The sequence below is a fragment of the Esox lucius genome, chromosome 2 (genome assembly GCF_011004845.1).
Source record: "Esox lucius isolate fEsoLuc1 chromosome 2, fEsoLuc1.pri, whole genome shotgun sequence".
Taxonomy (NCBI): Eukaryota; Metazoa; Chordata; class Actinopteri; order Esociformes; family Esocidae; genus Esox; species Esox lucius.
In genome coordinates, this window is record NC_047570.1 from 22,115,806 (window position 1) to 22,142,928 (window position 27,123).

The following is a 27,123-nucleotide window of genomic DNA, read 5'->3' on the forward strand; positions in this document are numbered from 1 at the left end:
CATAGTATCATACAGTAAGTAAATACACCAAAGTTTTGACTTTAGTCACTGTCAAGCAGCATATACCACCTATTTCAGTTTCAATATAATGAAACACTTTGGACTCCAAGTTCACATTTAAAAAAAAGACTCATTATGAAAACAATATGCATACATTTTAACACAGCATCTTGAATGCCATTCCTCTCTGTAAAAATGACTAGATAACATAATAAACACATGACAGGAAACAATACAAATATGGAAATATATCAGTTATATGTAAATGCTAAATGCATATTACCAACCATAATTATGTCATTTATGTAAATATATTTACATGTATTTAAAACATATTAAAACATATTTGAAAACGGCCAAAATTGAATGTAAATATATGTATAAAATATATGGCCATACGACAGTAATACATACAATACATATATTAGTATTGGTTTAAAAAATATATAGGCACATAAATTGAAATATATATCAATATATAATAATTACACAGTTTCAACTCACACCATCTGTCCCGAATTCACTGAAAGGGGGTTGTATGGTAGGAGACTACGGGGAGACAACAAAAAGCCAGATTGCAATTTAGACAAAAAGACATAGATAAATGCATCTATTAGTCAAGGTTGATCCTGAGATAAGAAAATAATTCACTGCCCTGGGGTATTGGGAGTTTATACACTACTCTACACTACACTTAAATCACACTTTGGGTCTTGATGAAGGAAGTATATTAAAGATCAAAATCTTTACTGTACATTGTGTAATTCGTTGAGAACAAAACGATGTAACAACGGTCAGTGGAAACCAAAATCACCAACCGATTGAGGGTTGGATTCAAACTCTGACCGAAAATCTAAGTAAACAATTTAAATCCCAGGCAGTTCCAACTGGCGTGAATTTCATCATGGCAACTCAAAATGTGACTCAGTAGTGTGTATGGCCCCCACATGCCTGTATTGCACTCTCAAAAACATCTGGGCATGTTCCTGATTAGATGGCGGATGGTTTCCTGGGGGAATCTCCTCCCAGACCTAGATCAGGGAATCAATGAGCTCCTGGACAGTCTGTGGTGCTACTTGGCGGCGTCAGATGCACCGATATATAACGTCCCAGAGGCTCTCAATTGGATTCAAGTTTGGCTAATGTGGGGGCTGGTCAATGACATCAGTGCCTTCGTTATTTTCATTTGCACCATAACAGGTGACATTGATAAATATTATCGCTTATGCTTCCTAACTGGACAAATTGATATCCCTGAAGTTCACTTGACATGGCGTTATACTGTGATGATTACTGTGTTCCCTTTATTTTTTGGAGGTGTGTATAATGACCAGAGGGAACTGTGCCCCCAACTAGCCCTCTAACAAAGCATCCAGCAGTACTCCCTTTTAGGGACTGACTAGAACCAACGCTGCTTAGCTTTAGAGACAAACCAACATAACTTAGGAAAGCTTTGTGCAGAAAGGATGGGCCGACAACCTGACCTGTGATGTCCAATGCACTTGGCTGATGCCAGGGCCGAAAACAACACAGTCTTAAAGGATTAAACCTGACTAGGAACTAACTGAAGAGGCTCAAATAGGGCAGCACAAAGTGTGTCGAGCACAAAAGACAGGTCCCAAATGGAAGTAGAGGGCCAGACGGCCTGTCTGAGCCGCAGCACCCTAGCAAGGAACCGAGCCTCCAAAGGGTGCACACCAAGTGTTGCCCCATCAATTCCCACATGGCAAGCCAAGATGGCAGCCAGAAACACCTAAATTGTGGGAAAAAAATGCTCTGCTCCAAAAGCTCCTTCAGGAAAGCCAGCATATTTGCAGCAGAGCTATGGAGCACAGGAAGCAGCACCTAAAGCCAAAGTTCTTTATGGAGCACAGGAAGCAGCACCTAAAGTCAAATTCCACTCATACATTTAGTGAGCTGGGACCATTATGGCGTCACTTGAAAGCACGAGCCACACGGCTGGATGTAAACTATTCTCTCCCTGGCCTGGAGATGCTAGGAACAACTGTTGGTCAAGGTCAGGGAAACGAACTACCACTGAAGCTTTGCTCAAGGACAGGCCATGGCCTGGAAGGAAGGCCACATGGGCCAGACCCAGAGGTCCAAATCTTGGGGCTATGAGTGCAAAATCTAACTGTAAGCTTGGTACAACATGTCCTACTAGACTAGCAGATGCCACGGTGGCTTGTTGAGCAGACAGTCCAGAAGCCACAGCAATGTGGGCCCATAGGCATATGCAAGAAGGAAAGACAGACTTTCCAAGCGAACTCAATCCAAAAAAGGCTGATTGTATTTGTTTTCACAGATATGTTTGATGCATGCGTGCTACCCATAGTGGCTCCTTCAAATGTGACCTGTTGACTCCATCATGGAATGTCCAAAAACTTTGATCTGATGAAGTGGATTGGTATCAAAACATTTTTAATAAAGGAAAATGGTTGGCAGACATATACAATTTGTTTTAAAGATTTAAGAAGCACTGTCTAGAATTATCCATCCAAATTTTACAAACAAACAGTCAAGCTCAAGACGAAACTCAACATTTCTTTGTCTGTCTAGGAGGATGTCCTCCAGAAGTAAGGACTAATTTTAATTATAATTAGTTTTATTTGTTTAACTCAACATAATAGAGGGTAAGAATTAAGTTAAAATTAAATAAGTATATATCAATGAGGACGACCTTATGAGGTGCGCTCAGTAGGTTTTTGCAATATGGACCGATCATAAATATGTTAGAACGCCTCTCCGACATGTAGAATATGTAATCAGCTTTTCTCTATTCATGAACATTATATCCGCAACTTTCGAAATTATTTTTTAGCTCAACGTGGTCATGATTTTGAATTTCGTATTTCGACATCCGAGTGATTTGTCCCTTTTCACTTGCTGTAGCAGTGATGTGGCCCAGAAGTGTATCTTCCACGTCACAGGGAAGTGGGGGACGGATAGCTCGAGAAGATCCTCTGAGCAATTTTACCGATGCCCAAGTAAATAGAATACACGACTGAGGCAGTTTGAAATATAATAACGTCCAGTAAGGTAGGTGTTTATTTATAATTACCTAGAGCAAAAAAAAAAAACAGGTGTTGGGTGGATGGTTTCAGTTCATCCACCATTTGCAAACCAACACTTCATAGCTAACGTTATTAGCAGTGACGTTAATGGATGACAAGAGTAGCTAAGTTAGCTGCATTTGCAAGATAAAAGCTAGGGTTTCTAGCCAGTAAGGTTCTGCAAAGTAGCTGCTACTCATGTGTGCTTTATGTACTACTACTTGTGTATGTCACTGGTAGACCTGCGTAATTTGTTAGGGCATTGACTTGAGTACATAGTCGAAAGTTACAATGCTACCGAACCAGCTATACTGTAGCTGCTACAGTACTGTACTGGTAGCTGAAATCAGCAGTATGTAAACCAGAGGCGGCCTATCTCTGTGTTAATAAACAACACGATTAGCTACGTCTACGTGGATGGTACTTAGAGACTTCTACTGTACATGCAGTCCACTAGCAATACTCGCTTTTCGAAATCTGAATGTTACTCAATATACATAGAGTGCTCAATGGTAAGCTTTCAATTTTGTTCAGGGTTGACATACGTTGCTAAGTAAACTCAACTCGTTCTCGTTTGTCTAAAGTGTTCACTGCGGCTGTACTAAACATCGTTACCAAACAGCCGCTACTTCAATTCTGAAAAGCGTACTGTACCTGTACTAATGTTACACCACGAATACACAGAATGCGGAAAAACCTTGCATTCCGGCGTTTTGTGTTACCGCATGTTTTTTTATTTATTTTGGCGACAATCTCTCGTTTGAACAGGAAGTTATCAAACTATATATATATATCAAACTATATATGACTATATATAGTTTGATATATTACTATATAAAATATAAATAAATATTATATAAATAAATATAATATAATATAATTAGAAAATGTATTTATAAAGCCCTTTTTAAATCAGCAGATGTCACAAAGTGCTTTTACAAAACACCTGGCCTTAAACCCCAAGGAATTTCAGTGGCTAGGAAAAACTCCCTAAGAATGCCAGAGGGGTGACCAGTCCACAGAACCACTGAAGAAGATTAAAACATGTTTTTTATTTTGTCCCACCTATCCCAATGTTCAGAATGTGGGTCTGCTGCATAACATAAAATAAATCACGGTGACACAGGCTATCCATTATTTGATAGTGTAACCACTACATGAAATAACTTATTCACTGTCATTAGGTCAGTAAGCTTATCTTTATTAACACGCACAGACCGAAACAGCGTTACACAATTTTGTTGGGTCATCCATCCAATAACGGGTCTCTAGTGCATATGTCTGTTACGCTGATCATATTATTGAATGTGTTTACTGGATAGCAGTCCCAGTCTTGCGCTGACAATTAACAGTAATATTCTGATAACAGAGGAAAACAAAAAAGTGTTTTCACTGTCTTATGCAGTCTGGGACTTTTGTGATTAACCAAATCATTTTTGAAACCTCCCACTTTGTGCTAGATGTGCATTACGTTATGTGCGTAATGTATGAGGAGAATCACTGTCATACCTCTGCTAGTCATAAAATTCCAAGTTAAAAATCAAGTGGGTTGGTAACATGGGGCATATATCAGCACATACTTGACTTAGTACACCATTTTCCAAGACCCTTTCAGCCTTGTCAGTGCAACTTTTTTTAGCCAGTGGCCAAATAATCGCAGACTACAACTTTAACATTAGTAGTTATTTGTGCTCTAGCACTACACATTCATAACCATGCCATACCATGCTCTTTATGGTTCACACCCAAATTAAAAAATAAGGTTGGTCTGTGGCGTGCGGCAGGCAAGCTCCGCCCAGGGAAGCTCCGGCATATTGAACACGCTTCCTTTCTTCCAATTTGTTCCTCAATATGCATCAGCGCTTATAATTTTTTTGGGACTACTTCCTTGTTCTATGCGTCGCAGTAACAGCCAAAATGACAGTCAAAAAATGTAGTTTATTTACATGTCTAATTTACATATTTTTTTTACGTCGTTTTTATAACATGTGCCCCTTCACACGTTTGTTGTTTACTATCATCAATCAAAGCGGTATAGTGTGTTGGGGTCCAGTCAGTCAGGCAATATAAACAGCATAGTCTACCAATAGCACGTATATGAAAGTTAACTAACCCAAGGCAAGGTGGAATATATTTAATAAATTAATGTTACCTATGGGAAAATTATTTGGCCAGAAAATGCTACGTAAAGTTTGGCCGTGGAATCAAAGTCGGTTAACTTGCTTTTTTAGACTACTCTATCCAATAAACTCAATGTTGCGTTTATAAATATTGTCTTGTAGTTCTGAAGCTGAGTTTTGCCTGTCAACCACACTGCCTCCTCCATATGCGTGCTCGCTCTTATGTCACATGAACACACATTAAGTCTATGTTAATGGGAACTATAGTACACCCACTCCTTTGCTTATAATGCAGTAGCACTCAGGATGTATCGGTAGTTTTTAAAAACGTGTATTTCGGTAAACCAAATACTATTCGAATTAATATAACACATACTATTCGGATAGTAAAATCTTGTACAATGCACATCCCTATTATGAAGTTATAAACTTGTAAACCGTGGCTAACTGGCCATAATTCCCTGAACCAAAGGCAAAGGTATTTGCCTATTTTACTGCATGTCTCTCCTTGTTTTCTAAAGTCTTTGTTACAATAACTGTTAATCGCACATTTCCTTTGACTGTTCACCTTTCTGATTTTACCTTCCCAACTCATAAAAACCTACAGAAGTCAAGAGAAACGTTTACAAACTCAAAATTACTTTTTATCATATCAACTGTGCAATAATTGCATTACAAAAACTAAATAACAAAGCCAGGCGTCATTCACTGAGTTAAGTTTACTCTGCTATTATTATTATTATATTATATCCATGTTTTTGCAGTAAAAAAAGCAAGACATGATGGAACTAACTATTTTAGACGCAATAAAAACATTAGATACGGACATCGTTTTTCATCTACTTCCAGGAAATCGGTGCATTACGAGAAAGAAACCAGGTGCCGCAAGCTTTGAGGAACCAATTGGAAGAGGGGGAGTGTGTTCTGTATTGGTAGAGTTTCCCTGCACTTATCTTCCCTGGGCGGATCTTCCGTGCCGGGCCGCAGACATTCCCTACTCAAGATTTTTCAAAATGTCTTGCTGGCTACATTGTTGAATGCCTCTTGAATTATTCTGATTGATCTGAAATTATAGTAATTTTTGCCGCTCTTCCAACTGTTAGTTTTTCAGCAAATTTGAGGAGGAACAACTAGTTCTGTAATGGTGAAGGATGGTGTAAGAGCCATTTATCCTTTAGTTTGCCTGTGTTTAGTTTTGGTGTAATACACATTTGTATAACCAGGTGGCAGTAACTTATAAAGGGGCTGCATTTATACAGAATGGGTAATGCAGGCGGGGAGGCATTGAGTTTTCTGACCATGGCCATAGCGTTTGCAGTTGGTGTATCAGTAGCTCAAATGTGGTTAGGCTACCTAACTGTGTGATTTAAAACAATGTTCCTCCTGGATACCAGAAACGTATTATTATGTTTGTGAGTAACGAATGGATCAGCGAAGCAAAGGTAAACGTCTGGACATTGGTATTGGTTTATGCACTACACAGCCAATGCCTATGGTACACGTCAGTTAACTTCGTCGACATGCAGCCAATGTGACTTATTGGAAGGACGGTACTGATAAACCAACATTGTAGAATCCCCCAACTTTGTTTAAATGGACAGTTAGGAAGGTTTTGGACATGACTACCACGTTGACTGTCACCACTGCTTGATGAAAGTATCCAACATAGCCTCTAACACCTCAAACATATTGATACCTCTGCGCCAAAATCACCCCAGTATCAATGTCCCTGGAGAAACACTGCAGTGTAAACTAATAAAACAAGTTTTCCCCCTAAATATTGATTGATGTTGACTCTTTCAGCCAGTGTTGTTGTGACTACAGTTTGCATTGAATTATGGGTGATTTCAACACAGTTGTTCGCTTGTCCCCTGAAGCTAAATCTACTGTGGAGGGACTGCTTTTGTGAGCTTGGCCGCAACTTAAGATGTCAGTTTAACTGGATCCGGTTTAAACTTGGGTTCTCCAAATGGAAATTGCTAGGGCCTGGGCTTGAATGGGATATCCCTAATTTGCCTCCTCCTTGTGGAGGTAGATTGAATTACAACAGTGCATTTAAACACTCTCCCCTCAAATTGGCAAGTTTCGCATTGGTCCGTAAGCTTACAAAAGCTGTAAAACTGATTAAAAGCGATTTAGATGGCACCGATTCCCTTCACTATTCAGTTCCTGTTCCTTGAGAGATGATTGCATGTCTTAGTGACATGATTTGAAAACATCTATTGTCTGTAAATGAACTAGTCCACTTCTGCAGCAGTGCTTTAGCAATTTCTAAGGAGGAATGGTGTTCATTAACTATGTGAAATGTGCTTACATTTGGTGTAGATTATGCTTTAACATTGCACCTTTAATGTGTACTTCATAGGAATTCTCTTCACATTTCTGTTGATTGGGCTGCTGCAAGAGAAAAGGCAATCCATCTGGCAAAATGACTGCAGCCGAGAATGTTTGTTACACCCTGATTAATGTTCCAAATGACTCCGAACCTCCATCTGAAGTCAGTCTCAAAGCAGACTTGGGTAAGAAGTAGTATCTAATGGTGACCCTATGTCTGCTATCTCAGTGGTCAATAGAATGATCTGTGGTTGATAGTGACACCATGTTTGTTTCTCAGAAAAAGGAGAGATCAAGGCCAAGACCGAGGCCCTGAAGAAGGTCATCATCATGATACTTAATGGAGAGAAGTTGCCTGGCCTACTGATGACTATAATCCGATTTGTCCTCCCACTTCAAGACCACACCATCAAAAAACTTCTGCTGGTCTTCTGGGAAATTGTCCCCAAGACAACTCCAGATGGCAAGTTGCTTCAGGAAATGATCCTGGTCTGTGATGCGTACAGAAAGGTATGAAGTCATATTATACAACTGTCCTGTCTTTGAATGTTTGGTTGTTTGGTTAGATTATTTATTGTGCTGTCAGATCCATGAAGTGGTGCTGTTGCCCTTGTGCTAGGCCCTTTCAGAGTATTTGAATGTGGTACTTTCCTTTTCTGTTTTTATGCAGAATAAAAATGTGCGGACAGGTGACAAATTAAACAAAAAACGGAATAAATAAGTGGAGGAACATAATGAATGCAGATGCTTCCACGCAGATGTAATGCATGATACAGTTAAGCAATTAACCTCCTATCATGCGCTGTGGCGTGTATGAACAGGCTGAGCAGGCCCAGTTAACCTCGATTTTAGATCAAGATGGCAAGAGGAAAGGATCTAAGTGACTTTGAAAGAGGGCTCATTATTGGGAGGAGCTTCAGTCCCAAAGAATGTTCAACTGGCTAGTGTTTCAATAGGAACAGTGACTAAAGTTACGTTTGTATTTAGATCAATGGGAAAGATATCAATACATTCTCAGAAAATGTGGTCGCAAACGCAAATTTGATTTATTCAGGTTTTTCCTTTAATTTGTCAATCATGTCTGTAAACGCAAAATGTAATGATTGGTACCGTGTTTAATGACATGCAGTATTTGAGAATGTTTCCATTTGCACGACGGCCCTTAGATTTAATACACAAATGTTAGTTAGCATTTTTCCTGCTAATATGAACAGCATCTATCTATTTTGCCAGCAATACTGTTCCATACATCACAGAATTCAGTCAAATGTATTTCTTTACAATGTGTTATGAATTCAGTTTCATATGAACTGAATTTGATACTAGCTTCATATTTCTTGTCTATTTGCTTCGTAATGGTCTTAAAAATTGTTAAAAAGCTGTCAGTTCTGCTTAAATGTAATGTTTTTTCTATTTCAGGACCTTCAGCATCCCAACGAGTTCATCCGTGGATCCACCTTGCGCTTTCTCTGCAAGCTGAAGGAGTCTGAGCTGCTTGAGCCCCTCATGCCTGCTATTCGTGCCTGCCTGGAGCACCGCCACAGCTATGTTCGCCGCAATGCTGTTCTGGCCATCTACACCATCTACAGGTACACTTACTGTGCAGATACAACACAGACGTCCCTTATATGATTTGGTTTCTTTTCATGAAAAACATATTTACTTGAGCAATATTCTTTGTTCTCAGGAACTTTGAAAATCTCATCCCAGATGCTCCAGAGTTGATCCATGATTTCCTTGTAAATGAAAAAGATGCCAGCTGCAAGAGAAATGCTTTCATGATGCTAATTCACGCAGATCAGGTCAATTGCATCTTATTTTTTAATTTCTTTAGAGGCCACCCTCTAACAAAATTTCTGCGTCAGGGACTAATTCTGTTCCTTTCCACTGTGCAGGACAGAGCTCTCGATTACCTCAGCACCTGCATTGATCAAGTGCATACATTTGGAGACATTCTCCAGCTGGTAATTGTGGAGCTGATTTACAAGGTGAGTCCTGCATACATTCTTTCCCTCAAAAAAAATTCTTAAACTGCCATATATAGGGAATAGGGTGCAATTTTTGCTTCAATAGGTATGCAGCCTGATGCGTTTCCTTTGTGTGTAGGTGTGCCATGCAAACCCCTCAGAGCGGGCCCGCTTCATCCGCTGCATCTACAACCTGCTGCAGTCCTCCAGCCCGGCCGTGAAGTATGAGGCAGCTGGCACCCTCGTCACCTTGTCCAGTGCCCCCACTGCCATTAAGGTATGTTCTCTGTTTGGCTTGTCTTTTTACAGTGGGGAGAACAAGTATTTGATTCACTGCCGATTTTGCAGGTTTTCCCACTTATAAAGCATATAGAAGTCTGTAATTTTTAACTGTGAGTGACAGAATCTAAAACAAAAATCCAGAAAATCACATTGTATGATTTTTAAGTAATTATTGCATGACATAAGTATTTGATACATCAGAAAAGCAGAACTTAATATTTGGTACAGAAACCTTTGTTTGCAATTACAGAGATCATACGTTCCCTGTAGTTCTTGACCAGGTTTGCACACCCTGCAGCAGGGATTTTGGCCAACTCCTCCATACAGACCTTCTCCAGATCCTTCAGGTTTCGGGGCTGTCGCTGGGCAATACGGACTTTCAACTCCCTCCAAATATTTTCTGTTGGGTTCAGGTCTGGAGACTGGCTAGGCCACTCCAGGACCTTGAGATGCTTCTTACGGAGCCACTCCTTAGTTTCCCTGGCTGTGTGTTTCGGGTCATTGTCATGCTGGAAGACCCAGCCACGACCCATCTTCAATGCTCTTTCTGAGGGAAGGAGGTTGTTGGCCAAGATCTCGCAATACATGGCCCCATCCATCCTCCCTTCAATACGGTGCAGTCGTCCTGTTCCCTTTGCAGGAAAGCATTCCCAAAGAATGATGTTTCCACCTCCATGGGGATGGTGTTCTTGGGGTTGTACTCATCCTTCTTCCTCCAAACACGGCGAGTGGAGTTTAGACTAAAAAGCTCTATTTTTGTCTCATCAGACCACATGACCACCCATTCCTCCTCTGGATCATCCAGATGGTCATTGGCAAATTTCAGACGGGCCTGGACATGCACTGGCTTGAGCAGGGGGCCCTACGTGCGCTTCAGGTTTTTAATCCATGACAGCGTAGTGTGTTACTAATGGTTTTCTTTGAGACTGTGGTCCCAGCTCTCTTCAGGTCATTGACCAGGTCCTGCCGTGTAGTTCTGGGCTGATCCCTCACCTTCCTCATGATCATTCATGCCCCCCGAGGTGAGATCTTGCATGGAGCCCCAGACCGAGGGAGATTGACCATCATCTTGAACTTCTTCCATTTTCTAATAATTGCGCCAACAGTTGTTGCCTTCTCACCAAGCTGCTTGCCTATTGTCCTGTAGCCCATCCCAGCCTTGTGCAGGTCTACAATTTTATCCCTGATGTCCTTACATAGCTCTCTGGTCTTGGCCATTGTGGAGAGGTTGGAGTCTGTTTGTTTGATTGAGTGTGTGGAAAGGTGTCTTTTGTACCTATGATAAGTGTACCTATGATGAAAATTACAGACCTCTACATGCTTTGTAAGTAGGAAAACCTGCAAAATCGGCAGTGTATCAAATACTTGTTCTCCCCACTGTATGTTCTTCAGTGCTTTTACTGGTTAAGTGGACTGAAAATAAATGATTGTTTAAAGCAGTGAACTGGGAACAGTTAGGGTGAACCTCCTTTTTTAATGGACAGAAGGACAATTTTCTAACTTGCTGGCTCAGGGATTCGATCTTAACATTACAATTCTAGTAACTGTCCTATATTTTCCTTGTTTTCCTAAAATCTGGTTTGAAAGTTTCTCGACTCAGTAGGGATTTAAAAACATTTGAATTTGTCTAACAGAAAACATGGATGTTTTGGAAAAGAAAAAAAAAAACCTATATACATTAGAACTTAGTAATGTTAGGAGTGTTTGTCAAGCATTTGTGTGTGTCTTTCATTGGTGTTTGTGTTGTTTATTCTAGGCTGCTGCCCAGTGCTACATTGACCTTATCATCAAGGAGAGTGACAACAACGTGAAACTGATCGTCCTGGATCGTCTGATAGAGCTTAAGGAGCATCCCACTCATGAACGTGTTCTCCAGGTAATCAGACTTATTTAATGTTACTTAATGAGCAGATCACATTTTATGTACCAGTAAGCCTTCCATTGTACACTGCTCCAAAAAGTAGGGGAACACTTAAACCACCCATTGCGTCTCGATGAAGAAAGATCAAAATCTTTACTGTACATTGTGTAATTCGTTGAGAACGAAATGATGGAACAACAATCAATGGAAAAACCTGTATGCACTCCCGACAACATTTGGGCATGCTCCTGATGAGACGGCGGATGGTGTCCTGGGGGATCTCCTCCCAGACATCTACCTGGGGGTAGATCAGAAAACCATACGTCGGCTCCAGTTAGTACAAAATGCCGCCGCTCGACTTTTAACCGGTATAAGAAAACAGGAGCACATAACACCAATTTTAGCCTCCCTCTGTTGGCTTCCTGTTCGTTTCAGGATTGATTTTAATGCTTGTCTAAGGTTTTAAATGGATTGGCCCCTTTATATCTGTCTGACCTTTTACATCGTCATTCTCCAGCCCGAGCACTGAGGTCAGCTAACCAGTTACTTCTAGTTGTCCCAAAAGCCAGGCTAAAAACCGTAGGGGATCGAGCTTTTGCGGTGGGTGGTCCCATCCTCTGGAATAGCCTACCACTGCATATTAGAAAAACCCGGACTCTACATACTTAAGTCATTGCAAAAGATGTACCTTTTTACTTTGGCTTTTAAGCTTAGCTGAGTTGGCATTAACTGTGTGTGCTGCTATTTGTCTGTGTCTTGTTATGTGTATCTACTTAATTATTTACCTGTGAATTTCATTTTGTATACTTTGATATTTTTTCCTGCATAGCGCTATGGTCAACGGCAGTTGTTTTAAATGTGCTTTATAAATAAAGTTGACATGGACATGGATCAGGGCATCAATGAGCTCCTGGACAGTTTGTTATGTTACTTGGCGGTATTGGATGCACCAATACATAATATCCCAGAGGTTCTCAATTGGATTCAGGTCAGGGGAACGCGAGGGCCAGTTAATGGCATCAATGCCTTCGTCATCCAGGAACTGCCAACACACTCTGGCCACATGAGGCCGGGTATTGTCCTGCACCAGGGGAAACCCAGGTCCCACTGCACCAGTGTAAGGCCTGACAATGGGTCTGAGGATTTAATCCAGGTACCTAACAGCAGTCAGGGTACCGTTGGCTAACGTGGTGGTCTATGCGACCATCCAAGGATATGCCTCCCCAGACCATCACGAACCTGCTCTCATCTGTGAAGACAACAGGGTGCCAATGGCGAATTGGCGGACCTGCCAATTCTGCACGATGCTGGGCTGTGAGCCCAGGTCCCACTAGAGGACGTCGGGCCCTCATGCACACTAGTTGCTCACTGGAGGTCATTTTGTAGGGCTCTGGCAGTGCTCCTCCTATTTTTCCTCACACAAAGGAGCAGATACCGGTCATGCTGCTGGGTTTATGCCCTTCTACGGGCCTGTCCAGCTCTCCATGTGTAATGGCCCACAGCCTGGTATCTCCTCCATGCTCTTGGGACTGTTCTGGGATACACAGCAAACCTTGTGATGGCATGTATGGATGTGCGATCCTGGAGGAGCTGGACTACCTGTGCAACCAGAATGGGCTGCAGGTACCGCCACATGCTACCAGCAGTGACAAGGACACTAACTAGAGAAGAATCAGTCAGGAAGGATGAGAGAGCAATTGTCTGTGGCCACCACCTGCAAAACCATTCCCTTTTTGGGGGTTGTCTTGCTTTTGCCTCTCCCGTTCACCTGTTGTCACTTTAATTTGCACCAAAACAGGTGACATTGATTCACAATCGCTTATGCATCCAAGCTGGACAGATTGATATGCCTGAAGTTTAATTGACTTGCTATTATACTGCGATGATTGTGTTTCCTTAATTTTTTTGAGCAGTGTATTTCTTACCTGGTTGTTTTCATTTCTCTGCTTACCCAGGACTTGGTGATGGATATCCTGCGTGTATTGAGCACACCTGACCTTGAGGTCCGGAAGAAGACCCTGCAGCTGGCCCTGGATCTAGTCTCATCCCGAAACGTAGAGGAGGTGTGTATTATCTTCAGTCCTGTCCTCTCCTGTCTGTGGGGCTTTATATATTTGTAGAAGGAGGATGGTATGTTTAAGTAAGCTGTCCATGTATCTGTGTTCCAGTTGGTAATTGTCCTGAAGAAGGAGGTGATTAAGACCAACAACGTGACCGAGCATGAGGACACTGATAAGTTCCGACAGCTGCTGGTGCGCACCCTCCACTCCTGCAGTGTCCGCTTCCCCGACATGGCTGCCAACGTCATCCCTGTGGTGAGCTTCTCACGCTGCGCCGTGTACACAGCACAACCCTGATCTGAAACGCAGCTACGGCCATTCGGCCTTCATTCGGCGCAATCGGAGCTCAACAAATCTAAACGCGAGCGGATGAAACCGAATTTCTCAGTTGTTTAAGCTGCGAGTGTGATCTTAATTGTGTGTTTCAGCTGATGGAGTTCTTAAGTGACACTAATGAGGCCGCAGCTGCTGATGTGCTGGAGTTTGTGAGGGAGGCCATACAGAGGTTCGACAACCTGAGGCCCCTCATCATCGAGAAGATGCTGGAAGTCTTCCACGCCATCAAGACAGTGAAGTAAGACCGTACCAATGTAGTCATGTGAACGAAATCAACGTATTGACCGCAGCAGAGTTGATATTGACGCTTTTTAAACCGTTAGGATCTACAGAGGAGCACTTTGGATCCTTGGAGAATACTGTAGCACTAAAGAGGACATTCAGAGCGTGATGACAGAAGTACGCAGGTCACTTGGAGAGGTATGCGTGCACATAGATCTTATAATTAAGACCATAATGATAAGAGATTGATACCAGTCATTTTTATATATGTGTCTTTGATTATAAAAATTTTTTTTAGATCCCGATAGTGGAGAATGAAATAAAGAAAGAGGCTGGGGAGGTGAAGCCAGAGGAGGAGGTGAACGCAGCACCAGCAGCCAAACTGGTGACAGAGATGGGCACATATGTCACACAGAGTGCCCTCAGTTCATCCAGACCCTCAAAGAAGGAGGAAGATAGGTAACCAGAAGGATATTTTGGATAAGAAATGCATTGTTTTGTAGTAAGAAACATACTGATGTAATGACACTGATCCATTTCTATGTAGACCACCTCTCAGGGGCTTTTTGATGGATGGAGACTTCTATGTGGCAGCATCGCTGGCGACAACCTTGACCAAAGTGGCCCTGCGATATGTTGCCATTGTTCAAGACAAAAAGAGACAAAATGTAAGTGTACAAAATCTCTCCTTGTCATCGTGAACAGTTATGCCATAGTTCCGATAAAGGAGTTCCTGTTTCACTTTACATTCATTCTAATGCTGTTTTTCCTCTAGTCCTTTGTGGCTGAGTCTATGCTGATCATGGCCACCATCTTACATCTGGGCAAGTCCTCTCTACCCAAGAAGCCTATTACAGATGACGATGTGGATCGCATCTCGCTCTGCCTCAAGGTGCTATCGGAGTGCTCGCCACTTATGAATGACATTTTCAACAAGGAGTGCCGCAAGTCCCTGTCTCACATGCTTACTGTGAGGCTGGAGGAGGAGAAGCTATCCCAGAAGGTGAGGAGGAGTACTGGCTCCCAGTTTAATAGTTTATCTGTTTTGACAGTGGTGAGTTGTATTGCTCCATTATTATGAGGGAGTATGTCGTTGTGCAAAATAAGTGAAGTGCACCCCAGATTTTTATCCTCATTAAAAAGCTTAGATTGGCATCAGGTATACAACAATTGGTGCAAATAAATAGATTGCTTGCGATACTCCAGAGGTCTTATAGAGAAAACACATACAGATATGAAGCGGACACCCACATTAACAAAAGCAATCACAGTAAAAGGGTAATGTATTCAGTTATTTTGAACAGCCTTATTGGCATGCCAGATAAAAGGAACTCTGATTCCCTAAGACTTATTGTTGGATGACCATGAGTCCCATGAAGGGATTACAGAACAGTTTGATGACCATTGTTGTACTTTATCTACATGTGAAGGAAATTCTAGACCGCTGGCAATTTATCTAGGACAGAATGAATTCTACCAGATTTAGCACAAAGAAGTCTTTAAGGACCACAGTGTGACATCATGTGATCTAAATGCATCTGTTGCCACAATTAATGGGCATAGGTCACCTGCTAAGACACTGCATCAACCTGGCCTATGTGGGAGGTCTGGGAAAGATAATATAAATGTATGCATGTAGATTTGCGATGTAAAAGAGGTGTGTGGAGAGAATTTCTGTTGTTTGTGTATTACGTTACCTTTCTGTCAATTATGCAAAATGGACACCACAAATCCACATTGTCAAATAATAATAAGAACAATTTATTTCACAGCACTGGTTTTGCTCATCGTGTTCTGTGGTCTTTCTTATCCGTAGAAAGAGTCAGAGAAGCGCAACGTGCTAGTGCAGGCAGATGACCCCATTTCCTTTATGCAACTGACTGCCAAGAATGAGATGACGTCTAAGGAGGACCAGTTCCAGCTCAGTTTACTGGCTGCCATGGGCAACACCCTTAAAAAGGAGGCTGCAGACCCCTTGGCCTCCAAACTCAATAAGGTACACCTACAGAAACCCAGCAGGCATCCATGGTGTGTGTCTCTCAAGGCCAGCAGGTGGCATTGTGTGTCCAACATGTACCAAAAATTATATAGCGAAAGATACACTATATGGCCAAAGGCATGTGGGCACCCCTACTAATGATTGAGTTAATGTGTTTTAGCCACACCGATTGCTCACATGTGCATAAAATCCAGCACATATCTATGAAATCTCCATAAACAGCCATTGGCAGTACAATGATTTGTATTGAAGTGCTTAGTGACTTTAAATGTGGTTTTGTCATAGGAAGTTATAGGTCAATTTGTGAAATTTCTGCCTTACTAAATCTGCCCCAGTCAACCGTAAGTGCTATAATTGTGAAGTGGAAGCGTTTAGGACAGCTCAACCACAAGGCCACACCACAAGGCTACACAAACTCACAGAGCGGGTCCACCAAGTGCTGAAACGCGTAGCATGTAAAAATTGCCTATCATCTGTTGCATTATTCACCACAGAGTTTGTAACTGCCACTGGAAACATTACCTTTATCAGTAAATGACCTGTCCATGGAGAGCTTCACGAAATTAGTATCTGTAGCTGAGCAGCTGAATGCAAGCCTCACATCGTCGGGGGTGGCGTAAAGTACACCCCCACTGGACTCTGGAGCAGTGGAAACATGTTCTCTGGAGTGATGAATCAAGCTTCACTATCTGACAGTCTGATGGATGAATCTGGGTGGGGCGGATGCCAGGAGAACGCTACCTACCGGAATGCATAGGGCCCACGGTAATGTTTGGTGGAGGAGGGATAATGGTCTGTGGCTGTGTTTCAGGGTTTGGGCAAGGCCCCTTAGTTCCGGTGAAGGGTCAACTATATGCTACTGGATGCAACGACATTTTAGACAGTTGGGTGCTTCCAACTTGGTGGCAACAGTTTGGGGAAGGCACTTTCCTGTTCCAGCACGACTGTGCCCCTGTGCACAAAGCGGGGTCCATAAAGACAAGGTTCGACGAGGCTGGTGTGGAGGAACTTGAGTGGCCTGCACAGAGCCCTGACCCTAACCCCGCTAAATACCTTTGGGATGTATTGGAATGGCGATTGTGAGCCAGGCCTTCTCATCCAACATCAGCGCTTGACCTCACAAATGCTCTTTTGGCTGAATGGGCACAAATTCTCAGACAGACATTCCAAAGTTTGGTGGAAAGCCTTTTGGCCATATAGTGTATCAACGATTTATGTCTATTTCACAGGAACAGCCATGAAAGAGAAAAATGGACCATGACTTAGATTTAGACTATGGCATGAATTGTTTATCAGAATCCTCTTCAGAAATGTACATATTCATATTAGCTATTACAGTTGTAATTAATTATTAATGAGATCGCCACACATTAACTAGTTTGCATGGACCTTGTAATCCTATGAGTGTATGTTGTATTGCAGGTGACCCAGCTGACTGGTTTCTCAGACCCAGTCTATGCTGAAGCCTATGTCCATGTCAACCAGTATGACATTGTGCTGGACGTGCTGGTTGTCAACCAAACAAATGATACCCTTCAGAATTGCACCCTGGAGCTAGCTACATTGGGTGAGTTCTAGTCTAATTGTAATATGACAGTGGGATCAGTCTATTTGATTGTAATAATTTCTTTACCCTATCCATTTTGATTTCCACAAAAATGTTCATACAGTATTTGCCATGTGTAGAAGTGGTTCCGAAAGGCTCTTTTGACCTGAATGACAAAACATTCAGAAGATTAAGGTAACTAATTTGATGTCGCCATCACCGAAAAGATTAATAGTTTATTTTGATATAATTTGGGTGGATTATCCCTTTAAGGTTATGCAGGTTAATAGTGTGAAGTAATTTGACACAATCTCTACTTTTCTACAGTTATTGCAAACTGTAAAATAGATCTGCATTTGATAACAAGCAGCATTACTTCTATTGCTTTGGACATATTGTAAGCTTGTAGGTGTTAACATCTTAGGAATTTCTAAAGAAAAGATTTGGCCCATACACTAGTTGATTATTTTAACTGAGGGTGGAGCTTTTCATTCCTTTTCTGATCTTATCTTTGGACCCAGAACTTCAGCAATTTTTGTAATTATTGTGTAATTGTACTGTGTTGGGCTAGATGTGTAATTGTTGTTTATTTATGCATAATCTATGATTGGAATCACTTGGACATTTAAAGTTTAAAAAAAGATTGGTACTGGTGATGTTGCAGCACAAATTGGCACACATATGACCATTTGTTTTTATTTCTATTTTTGGGGCCAGTTTTACAATGAGTGGGCATAAATTGCACAGTTCATTTTTGATTGAGCATGACCAGTTACGCATTATTTTAGTTCTGGGTTCACTGAGATTAAGCGATGCATATAGATGTTTCCACAGTCCAGCAAGCAAGTCATGAAAACATTTAATTTTTTCAGGCAAATCTCCCCATGCTATTACTCTAGCATTTGGTTTGCAGCAGTGTGAATTTGTCTAAAGACCTAACTGGCTGTTTGACAATGAGGAGGAGCAAATCACTTTGGAAGCTGGTGGTTCTAATTCTTACCCATGCTTAGTTGTTCTATATATATATTATTGCCGCTTTTGATTGAACTTTTTTTTTTTTTTTTTCACAACGCGAGAGCTGGCTTAACAGAAAAACCAGTAGGACATGGATGTGTCATGGTTGGGTGGAGCACACATAATGTGCCAACTTTAAGCACCTCTGCTTTAAGCACCTCTGTTCAGATCCAAAATATAACATTTAAACCTTTCAATCCAACAGGTGACCTTAAACTGGTTGAGAAGCCTTCTCCTCTTACTCTGGCACCTCATGACTTTGCCAACATCAAGGCAAACGTCAAAGTGGCATCTACAGAGAATGGCATCATATTTGGAAACATAGGTAAGAGGCTTTTTGGGAATAATTGTCATGCAGAATTCTTCACGCCAGACAAGACATTAGTCCTCACTTGCTTCTGTCTATCTCAGTGTATGATGTATCGGGAGCTGCCAGCGACAGGAACTGCGTGGTCCTCAGTGATATCCACATTGATATAATGGATTACATTCAGCCAGCCTCGTGCACAGATGCAGAGTTCAGACAGATGTGGGCTGAATTTGAGTGGGAGAATAAGGTATCTATGCTAGTCCCGGCGAACAGTCTGTGTTGATTGTTTTGTGTTGTTCACCCTAGTTTTTACTAGAAAAAAAGATGAAAAAAAAAAATAATGGCTAATATTTGTGGTAAATGTCTAAAGACCAATTTAAGGCCACCTTAGTAACTTGTGGTTAATGTCCTATCCACAAAAGGCTCCCTGCCTCTCACAGCAGCTGTAGAAAAGCAGATGACCTTGCCAAAAATCTTAAGACAATGTTTGGTGTTTCACTATATGCAAGCCTTAAACATCTGGGGCCGTATTCACAAAACATTTTAGTCATTTTATTTCAATATGGCAACATGACCCATCATTCTACACTGATGAGCCATAAAATTATGATCACTGACTGGTGGAGTGAATAACACTGAAAATCTCATCATGGCACCTGTCAGTGGGTGGGATATATTAGGCACCGAGTGAACATTGTCCTCAAACTTGATGTGTTAGAAGCAGGAAAATCAATAGTGGTCCAAGGAAGGAAAAGCGGTGAACTGGTGACCGGGTCATGGGCGACAAAGGCTCATTGATGCACGTGGGGAGCAAAGGCTGGCCCGTGTGGTCCCATCCAACCGACAAACTACTGTAGCTCAAATTACTGAATAAGTTAATGATGGTACTGATAGAAAGGTGTCAGAACACACAGTGCATCGCAGTTTGTTGCGTATGGGGCTGCATAGCCGCAGACCAGTCAGGGTGCTCATGCTGACCCCTGTCCACTGCCGAATGCACCTACAATGGGCAAGTGAGCATCAGAACTGGACCATGGAGCAATGGAAGAAGGTGGCCTGATCTGATGAATCACATTTGGAAATGGTTCAGGAATGGTTTGAGGAACACATCATTGAGTTTAAGGTGTTGACTTGGCCTCCAAATTCCCTAGATCTCAGCCTAATCGAGCATCTGTGGGATGTGCTAGACAAGTCCGATCCATGGAGGCCCCACCATGGATGGCTTGTTCGTGGAACACAACATCATCCATAGCAAAACGGTCAACCCTGCCCTTTCTCTTAGCTTAAGCCTTCTCCCCATTCCTTAGTAAAAGTTGGTCTTAGCAGCTTTGTGAATAGGTTTTAAGAGGAAACTTTTAGTGCAGTTTAGATGTCCTTCTAGTGGTAAGACAAGATGTTTTGTGAATACGGCTCCTGGTTTCTCCTCAAAAGGTATTTTGTGACAGTTACTCTTCATTGTTCTGTGGACCGTTGTAATAATACTGTTGATTCTAGGTGACCGTGAATACCAACATTGCAGACCTAAATGAGTACCTCCACCACATCCTCAGCTCCACCAACATGAAATGCCTGACCCCAGAGAAGGTACAGAAGTGTTGAAATATGGCAGGTTTAAATCAGTAGGTCAATGATATTACTCTTTGTGGTCACTAAAGATCCCATGGCATTGATGAAAGGTTAGGGGTGTTCACGCTGGTGTCAAACCTACAAGCTACAATCATCCCCAGCTTCCAAAAGAGTACATGAATAATTCAGATGGAGGGGGTCAAGTGAATTGCTGGGATCATTAGTTGTCTTACTATTCTTCATCAATCTACTGTTTAGGCAGTTATAATGACAATTGAGTTTTTTGTAATAGTCATATTTAACTCGTCAAATAGGTAGTTGTGATGTTCACTCACTCCATCTAATCTATCCTTACAACCAGGCACTCTCTGGCTTCTGTGGCTTCATGGCTGCCAACCTGTATGCTCGCTCCATCTTTGGTGAAGATGCGCTGGCCAACGTCAGCATTGAGAAACCCATCCACCTTGGACCAGACGCCCCTGTCAATGGACATATCCGCATTCGAGCCAAGAGCCAGGTGGGCCACTCCGACTACACCTTTATTCCTTAGACATTTGTTTTATTTTTCATGTCAGGACATGGATTTTAGATCATAGTTTTAACTGTTTACATGTGAATGCAACCTAATTTAACTCCACAGAAATGTGCAACAAAAAGTATACACTATGCTGGAATTGCCAATGTAGTCTTAGGTTGAAATATGTGTTTCTTGTAACTGTCTTACATTGACTGGGGAAATTTGGACTATTGTTTTTTATAGAACTGCTTCAGCTGTAATGTTTGAGTATAGTTTTTTTGCATGTATGGTGGACCGCTCTGTCGTCATTTCTGTCAGATTAGGATCTGGCCCTTGCACCGACCATTCCTTAATCCTCCCTCTCTCTTTGCCCTGTTGTGGATTTGCTTCAGTCTTTAGAATTATTGTATTTATACAGAAAGAAAGAAGCCTTTTCCAAAAATAAATCGGAACACATCGGAAGGGTTCTTTGACCATTCCTTCAGTCGGAATATTTACAGATCCTTAAGAATCTTTGTTCTGAGCTTATTTACTGCTTTTCTTTGTTTTGAGCTTATTTAAGTCCAGAGCCTGAAATGGCCTTATCAAAATGTTTATTTTGTGGTCAGTTAACCATATCTTTCTTTTTGGAATTTGAAGTGTGCTTAAGGTCATTATCTAGCAGTAAGATCCACTTGTGGAAAAGTTTCAGCCTGCTGGCAGAGGCAACTATGTTTTGGACTAAAATGTCCTGATAGTTGGGTAGAGTGCATGATGCCATTGACCTTAAAAGGGCCCCAGGATCAGTGGAAGCAGAACAGCACCATAACCTTAAAGGTCCACTATCATATTTTACAGTACATATGAGGTTTAATTTCCGCTCATGCATTGTCAGTTACTTGTAATCTGACCAAATAACCTGTTCTTATCCAAGTTGCCATGCTGTTTATTAAACTCCTTGTGTTTACATTTGCTGGATGACATGACAATAGAACTCTCTGGTCATACACACCAGTAGATATTGTGGTGTCAAAATGAGTACGTGGGCAGTAAAAAAACACTGCACCTGTAAAACAATGCCTATAAGCCTAATTGCTTCTGTAACTCACTCTGGATAAGACTGCTAAATGACTAAAATGTAAATCTGTCCTAGCTAACTAGCTACCAATTGGTAATTTCATTCAATAACGGCATACAGCCAAACCATGTCAATGCACTGTGACATGAGCAATGACCCTTGCTAGAGTTAGTCAGCCTTTTGCTGTTTCTCATTTTGACATTTCAAAAGGGTAACATAGTGTCCATGAAAGTCTACAAGTGCTTTTTAAATTTTTTCATGTTAGTGCCTCCGTTTCTTGCATTCATCTGCCCTCCCTCCCTTGAAAAAAACTCATTTTTAATTATTAACCACCCCACTTTGGGTGTGTACTTCTTCTACTTGATATTCACGTTGACCATGCCCCAAAGGATATTCAAGGCCTTTGAAATGTTTGTTTCCCATCCTCTGATCTGTCTTTCCACACCTTTGCTCCGAATTCATTTGAAAGCACCTTGGTGCTTATGATAGTTTGCTTTGCCATTCATTACCCAAAAGAGGGACGCTACAGAAATTGCTGAACGTATTAAATTTGTGAGTCATTACAATTTAATGTAGGTGAGCTTGTCCGAACTCTTTTCAGATAATTATTTTTATCTCCATATCACACTCCTTGTGACAGTGACCATGGAACATTTAGGGTTACTGTTTTGCTCAAGGGCAGAACAGCAGATTTCTATTTTATTTCCCTACCTTGTTGGGTCTCGGATTTGATACAGAAACCTTTGTTACTGGCCCAACTAATTTAAGTGCCCATGACACTTGGAGTACAGTGTTAGCTATTCTACATAAATTCCAGAAAGGTTGACTGTTAGGTGGAGCTCTCACCACGTCACCACCCAGCAGTCCCTCTCAGACCATTCCAGGTGTTTGGACTCTGGAGATAACAGGCTGGGGATGGTTTATGGACAGATTGGTTATAATGGAACCTTGGTCTGTCACTCGGTAACTCAGACTGTGTAAGATATTAATGGCTGTCATATGCTTGCTTCTTCTGTACTTGAGAGAATGGAAGGAGAGACTCTCAATTGCATTTGTCCCCCTAAATATGTTCTCCTTCCGAATAAAGGTTATTACCTTATTATCAAATGCTTTTTGGAAATGCGGTGAAAACTGAGGACACGAGGCATCAAGGAAATGCAATCAATTCATATTATTGTAAATTACTTTATTATATCAACTATGAAAATAATAGACATGTTGGTCTTCTTGTTGCCACTGTCTAGTGCTACACTGTTTAGTCCTTTTTTCAGTATTTGTAGACAAGAGATGACATGCCTACTCCATTTAGTCAGTGAGTGGAGTTAGAGTTAGATTATGTGGAGACTGTTTAGAAGATTATTTGACTACTGTGGTATATGGCTCATGCACACAACTAGAAAGACAAATCTCAGAAATTGAAATTTAACTAAAAGATGTACCTGGATGCCAGTGGAAAGTGAGGTGTATTGTGCTAAAAGAAAAAATCCCATTAAAGCACAAAGACCTGTATAACAGATGTAAATATGCTGTGCCCATGAAACATTTTGATTGATGTGTAGGTGTTGCTAGATGGTGTTAGGGTCTCATTGTGTGTAAAATGATTTGTATACTATATATCATTTAGAAATGATAACCCTTATTTCACACATTGGATCTTTTATTTATTGAAAACCCCTTGATATTTATTGCATAAATTATTTTTTAAAATGTCTGTCTTTTCGTCAACATTGTTGAGATTGAGATCTTAAATACTTGTCTTAATGTGTCAAAAAATCTTTCAGCGGTGGTTGTACTGTCAAAGCAATGTAGTTTCCCATTTGGGATGCAGATGTAGTGCAAGGGTTAATGTAGAGGTGTCTGTTAAAGACTATGCATGGCAAGTAACACTTACTCTATTCACAGGGTATGGCGTTAAGTCTGGGTGACAAGATCAACCTTTCCCAGAAAAAATCATCGGTGTAAAGCAAACTGAAAACCAGCTGTCCATCTGAGAATTCTACATTTTTGGGCAACATACATCTGCAAAGAAACGTATGCTTTCTGCTATTTCTCTTCAGTCTCCTCCATCGTCTGTTTCCTCTGATCACAGTATATTTAAAAAAACAAACAAAAAACAGCGATTTATGGCTAAACGCTTAAGTACTTGTCTGTGTCTGAGATCTTTTTACACTTGTGTCAGGAAGAAACTCCATCTGTCTTTCAAATGATATCCCTGCCCTACCTTTAATTTTCAATAAACATTACTTATGTTAAAAACTGTCTGTTTCTTAAGATTCAGTTGACAGGCAAGCCTCCTGAATGCAATGCTTTGCTTTCTTTTACTAAGGAACTATAAAGCAGTAAAAACTGTTTATCCAATGTCTGCATTAACACAGGCAGACCAATTCTGTCATTTTTCTCAGTTATTAAATGCAGTATTAGTGGACCTGACTAATGCAAAGCATAACTGTCCCAAAACAAATGTAGGTACTTGATGAGTTATGATAAAGATGGGGGAAATTTTTTGTGCATGTTTCACCATTAAATAGGATTTAATGTCCTATTATTGCCTTTACAATACAAATAATTCCTCAAAGGTTCTCTTGTATTGGGTGCATGCAATTTCCTTGTTGCAAGAGAAATGTAAAAAAAATTCTTGCTTTTGTAAAAAAGTAAAATTAATTTGATAATATTTGGATGGTGACAGTTTCAGAATTTATATTGTTACTGATGTAGTTGATACAACAAACATGCTAGGTGTTCAGTTTTTGCCAAGTATTGAATGGGTGTAAAGATTAAGTTCATCCAAATCAACATTCTCACTTTCCAAGCAGTCACACATTTCCAGTGCTTCTCCACCTCACCCTTATGAAATGTCCTCTGTGGTATAGATGGCCAGAAGTTCCTCTGTTACAGCAAATTCAGCCTTGTATGGAAAGATTTAGAATGTGTGCATTTCATTCTTCGTCCGACTTCAAAACATAAGTTTCCTCTAATACTTACAGGCATGTGGTAGAAGCTTTATTGGTTCTGTGGAATTATTATTGATTTAAATTATTATTGGTAACACTTTCAGGCTATGAAGGGTTCCAATCAATTAAATATTTGTCCTGCCCCTACTACAATCCAAAAAGCTGCAGAAATTATACATTACACAAAGTAGTTATCACAAAGACATTGAATATTCTGTTATTTTACATAGTGACTTTCATATTTTCTTCAAGTTCTTGTTCTTATGTGGTATCACAATGATTGACTGGAGGGAAGAGACCCTGTTACTCTGTTAATCAACATGATTTTTTCCATTACAAATATCTCTCAATTTGTAAATCAGACCTATAATTTCACTGTTTTCACTTGTTCAACATTAGGACTTACTTTAGATGACTGTATAGGGAAACTTCAGATGAAGTAAAAACAAAAGCAGTCACTATAATACAATCTCTAGTTTCATTAAAGTTGTAATATGAATCCAATTTATTTTATAAAGCCATTTTAAATCATTGTCACTAAGTGCTTTTACAGATACCCAGCCTGAAACCCCAAAGAGAAACCAACACCAATGTTGATGCACAGTGGCTAGTAAAAGCTCCCAGGGTTGAAACCTAGAGAGGAACCAGACTCTGAGGGGTGGCCTGTCCTTTTCTGGCTGTGCCAGGTGAAGATTATAAGAGTGCATGACCTTTTGGGCTACGTCAATGTTTTTGTACATTCAGATGACAAGAAGGTCAATAGATACACATGGGCTGTGTCCAGAGTCTTTAAATAGAATCCAAGACACCTCCAGCACAAAAGTCAATATTAAAAAGAGAACGGCTTAGTAAAAATCACACTCAGAAACACGTTTCTCTCAACGTTGTCAATGGCCCTAGTTTTCTGTGCCATACAGATGAATTGTCAGTTTGTCCCTGGCTGATAATTGCATTAAAATAAGCACTGAAGAGAGTTTTATATCAACTATGAAAACAGGTAATTGACATGAGTACATACATACTGTTACTCACCAATCCTCACAGAGTATTGTACTGAACTTGCATATTAACCTTAGAGTGATCTCTAACATAGTTAACAGGTAATATTTCCTGAGGAACGGAAGGACTCCTGCACCGCTCCTGTTCTTCCTCTACAATCCCAGAGACTGTGATTTCAGTAGTTAATTGAAATTCCTCAGATGCCTCTAGTGCTATGTGGGAGTCATTTGGAATTTGTTCATTCTGGAGTTCAAAAGAATGTCTTCCTGAAGGGCCCTTCTAGGAACAGACAGAGAAGAAAAAACTAATGTTTTATGGGAAGTTATTAAAACAAATGACACATAAAGGCACACACTATAATTTGCATACATGTATTAATAATTGCAATTGCCTCAGTGCAGAAAAAACTTCAATTGCTGATGTTGCCCTTGGCCCAAATAGGTTAATGTAGTGTATCTTGGAACTGTCTATTAGTCTGTATGTAATGACTATCAAGTCTACAATGACTGTGAGAAATATTTGCCCAATCATCCATTTAGAACTGCTTACACTGTGAAATGTTTGGGTACAGCCCAATAGTTTCCCTCAGCATTTCTGTGGGTTTAGAATCTGGGTTTTGAACAGCCATTCCATAACCCTTCACTTCTTATTTTCTAGGATATTGTGGATTCACATGAATGTGTGTTAGATTGCTGTCCTCTTGCAAGAGCCATTTTCAGTTCATCTTAAGCTTTTTGATAGACACAATGTGGAATACAGTGATGGCAATCAAGGCAACCCCAAACAATGATGCCCCTTTTCCCGGTGTGTGCCACAAAACCCCTTCAAATTATTCATAATGCAGCAGCCCAACAAGTGTTTAACCTTCCAAAGTTCTCCCATGTCACCCTACTTCTTTGCAAACACCACTGGCTTCCAGTTGAAGCTTT

At 40.8% G+C, this 27,123-nt stretch overlaps 1 protein-coding gene across 1 annotated transcript; it reads left to right on the forward strand.

Annotated features, from left to right (window-relative positions):
- The first annotated feature begins 2,894 nt into the window (after window positions 1-2,894).
- Window positions 2,895-24,214, forward strand: copb1 (COPI coat complex subunit beta 1). Its single transcript, XM_010890511.4, has 22 exons — window positions 2,895-3,039; window positions 7,539-7,692; window positions 7,788-8,017; window positions 8,927-9,096; window positions 9,195-9,309; window positions 9,403-9,495; window positions 9,614-9,751; window positions 11,513-11,632; window positions 13,573-13,680; window positions 13,786-13,932; window positions 14,106-14,251; window positions 14,337-14,433; window positions 14,534-14,694; window positions 14,783-14,903; window positions 15,011-15,238; window positions 16,052-16,231; window positions 17,657-17,801; window positions 19,000-19,119; window positions 19,206-19,351; window positions 20,599-20,688; window positions 21,032-21,187; window positions 24,147-24,214. Exons 2-22 carry the CDS (start codon window positions 7,602-7,604, stop codon window positions 24,204-24,206), a joined length of 2,862 nt encoding a protein of 953 aa, XP_010888813.1. The 5' UTR covers window positions 2,895-3,039; window positions 7,539-7,601; the 3' UTR covers window positions 24,207-24,214.
- The last annotated feature ends 2,909 nt before the right edge of the window (window positions 24,215-27,123 follow it).

Bases quoted from the DNA above. Each gene is read 5' to 3' on its own strand.
- copb1 (XM_010890511.4), top strand. From the start codon at position 7,602: ATGACTGCAGCCGAGAATGTTTGTTACACCCTGATTAATGTTCCAAAT. The intron at 14,434-14,533 runs GTATGCGTGCAC...AATTTTTTTTAG, and splicing joins TACGCAGGTCACTTGGAGAG to ATCCCGATAGTGGAGAATGA. The intron at 14,904-15,010 runs GTAAGTGTACAA...TTTTTCCTCTAG, and splicing joins AAGACAAAAAGAGACAAAAT to TCCTTTGTGGCTGAGTCTAT.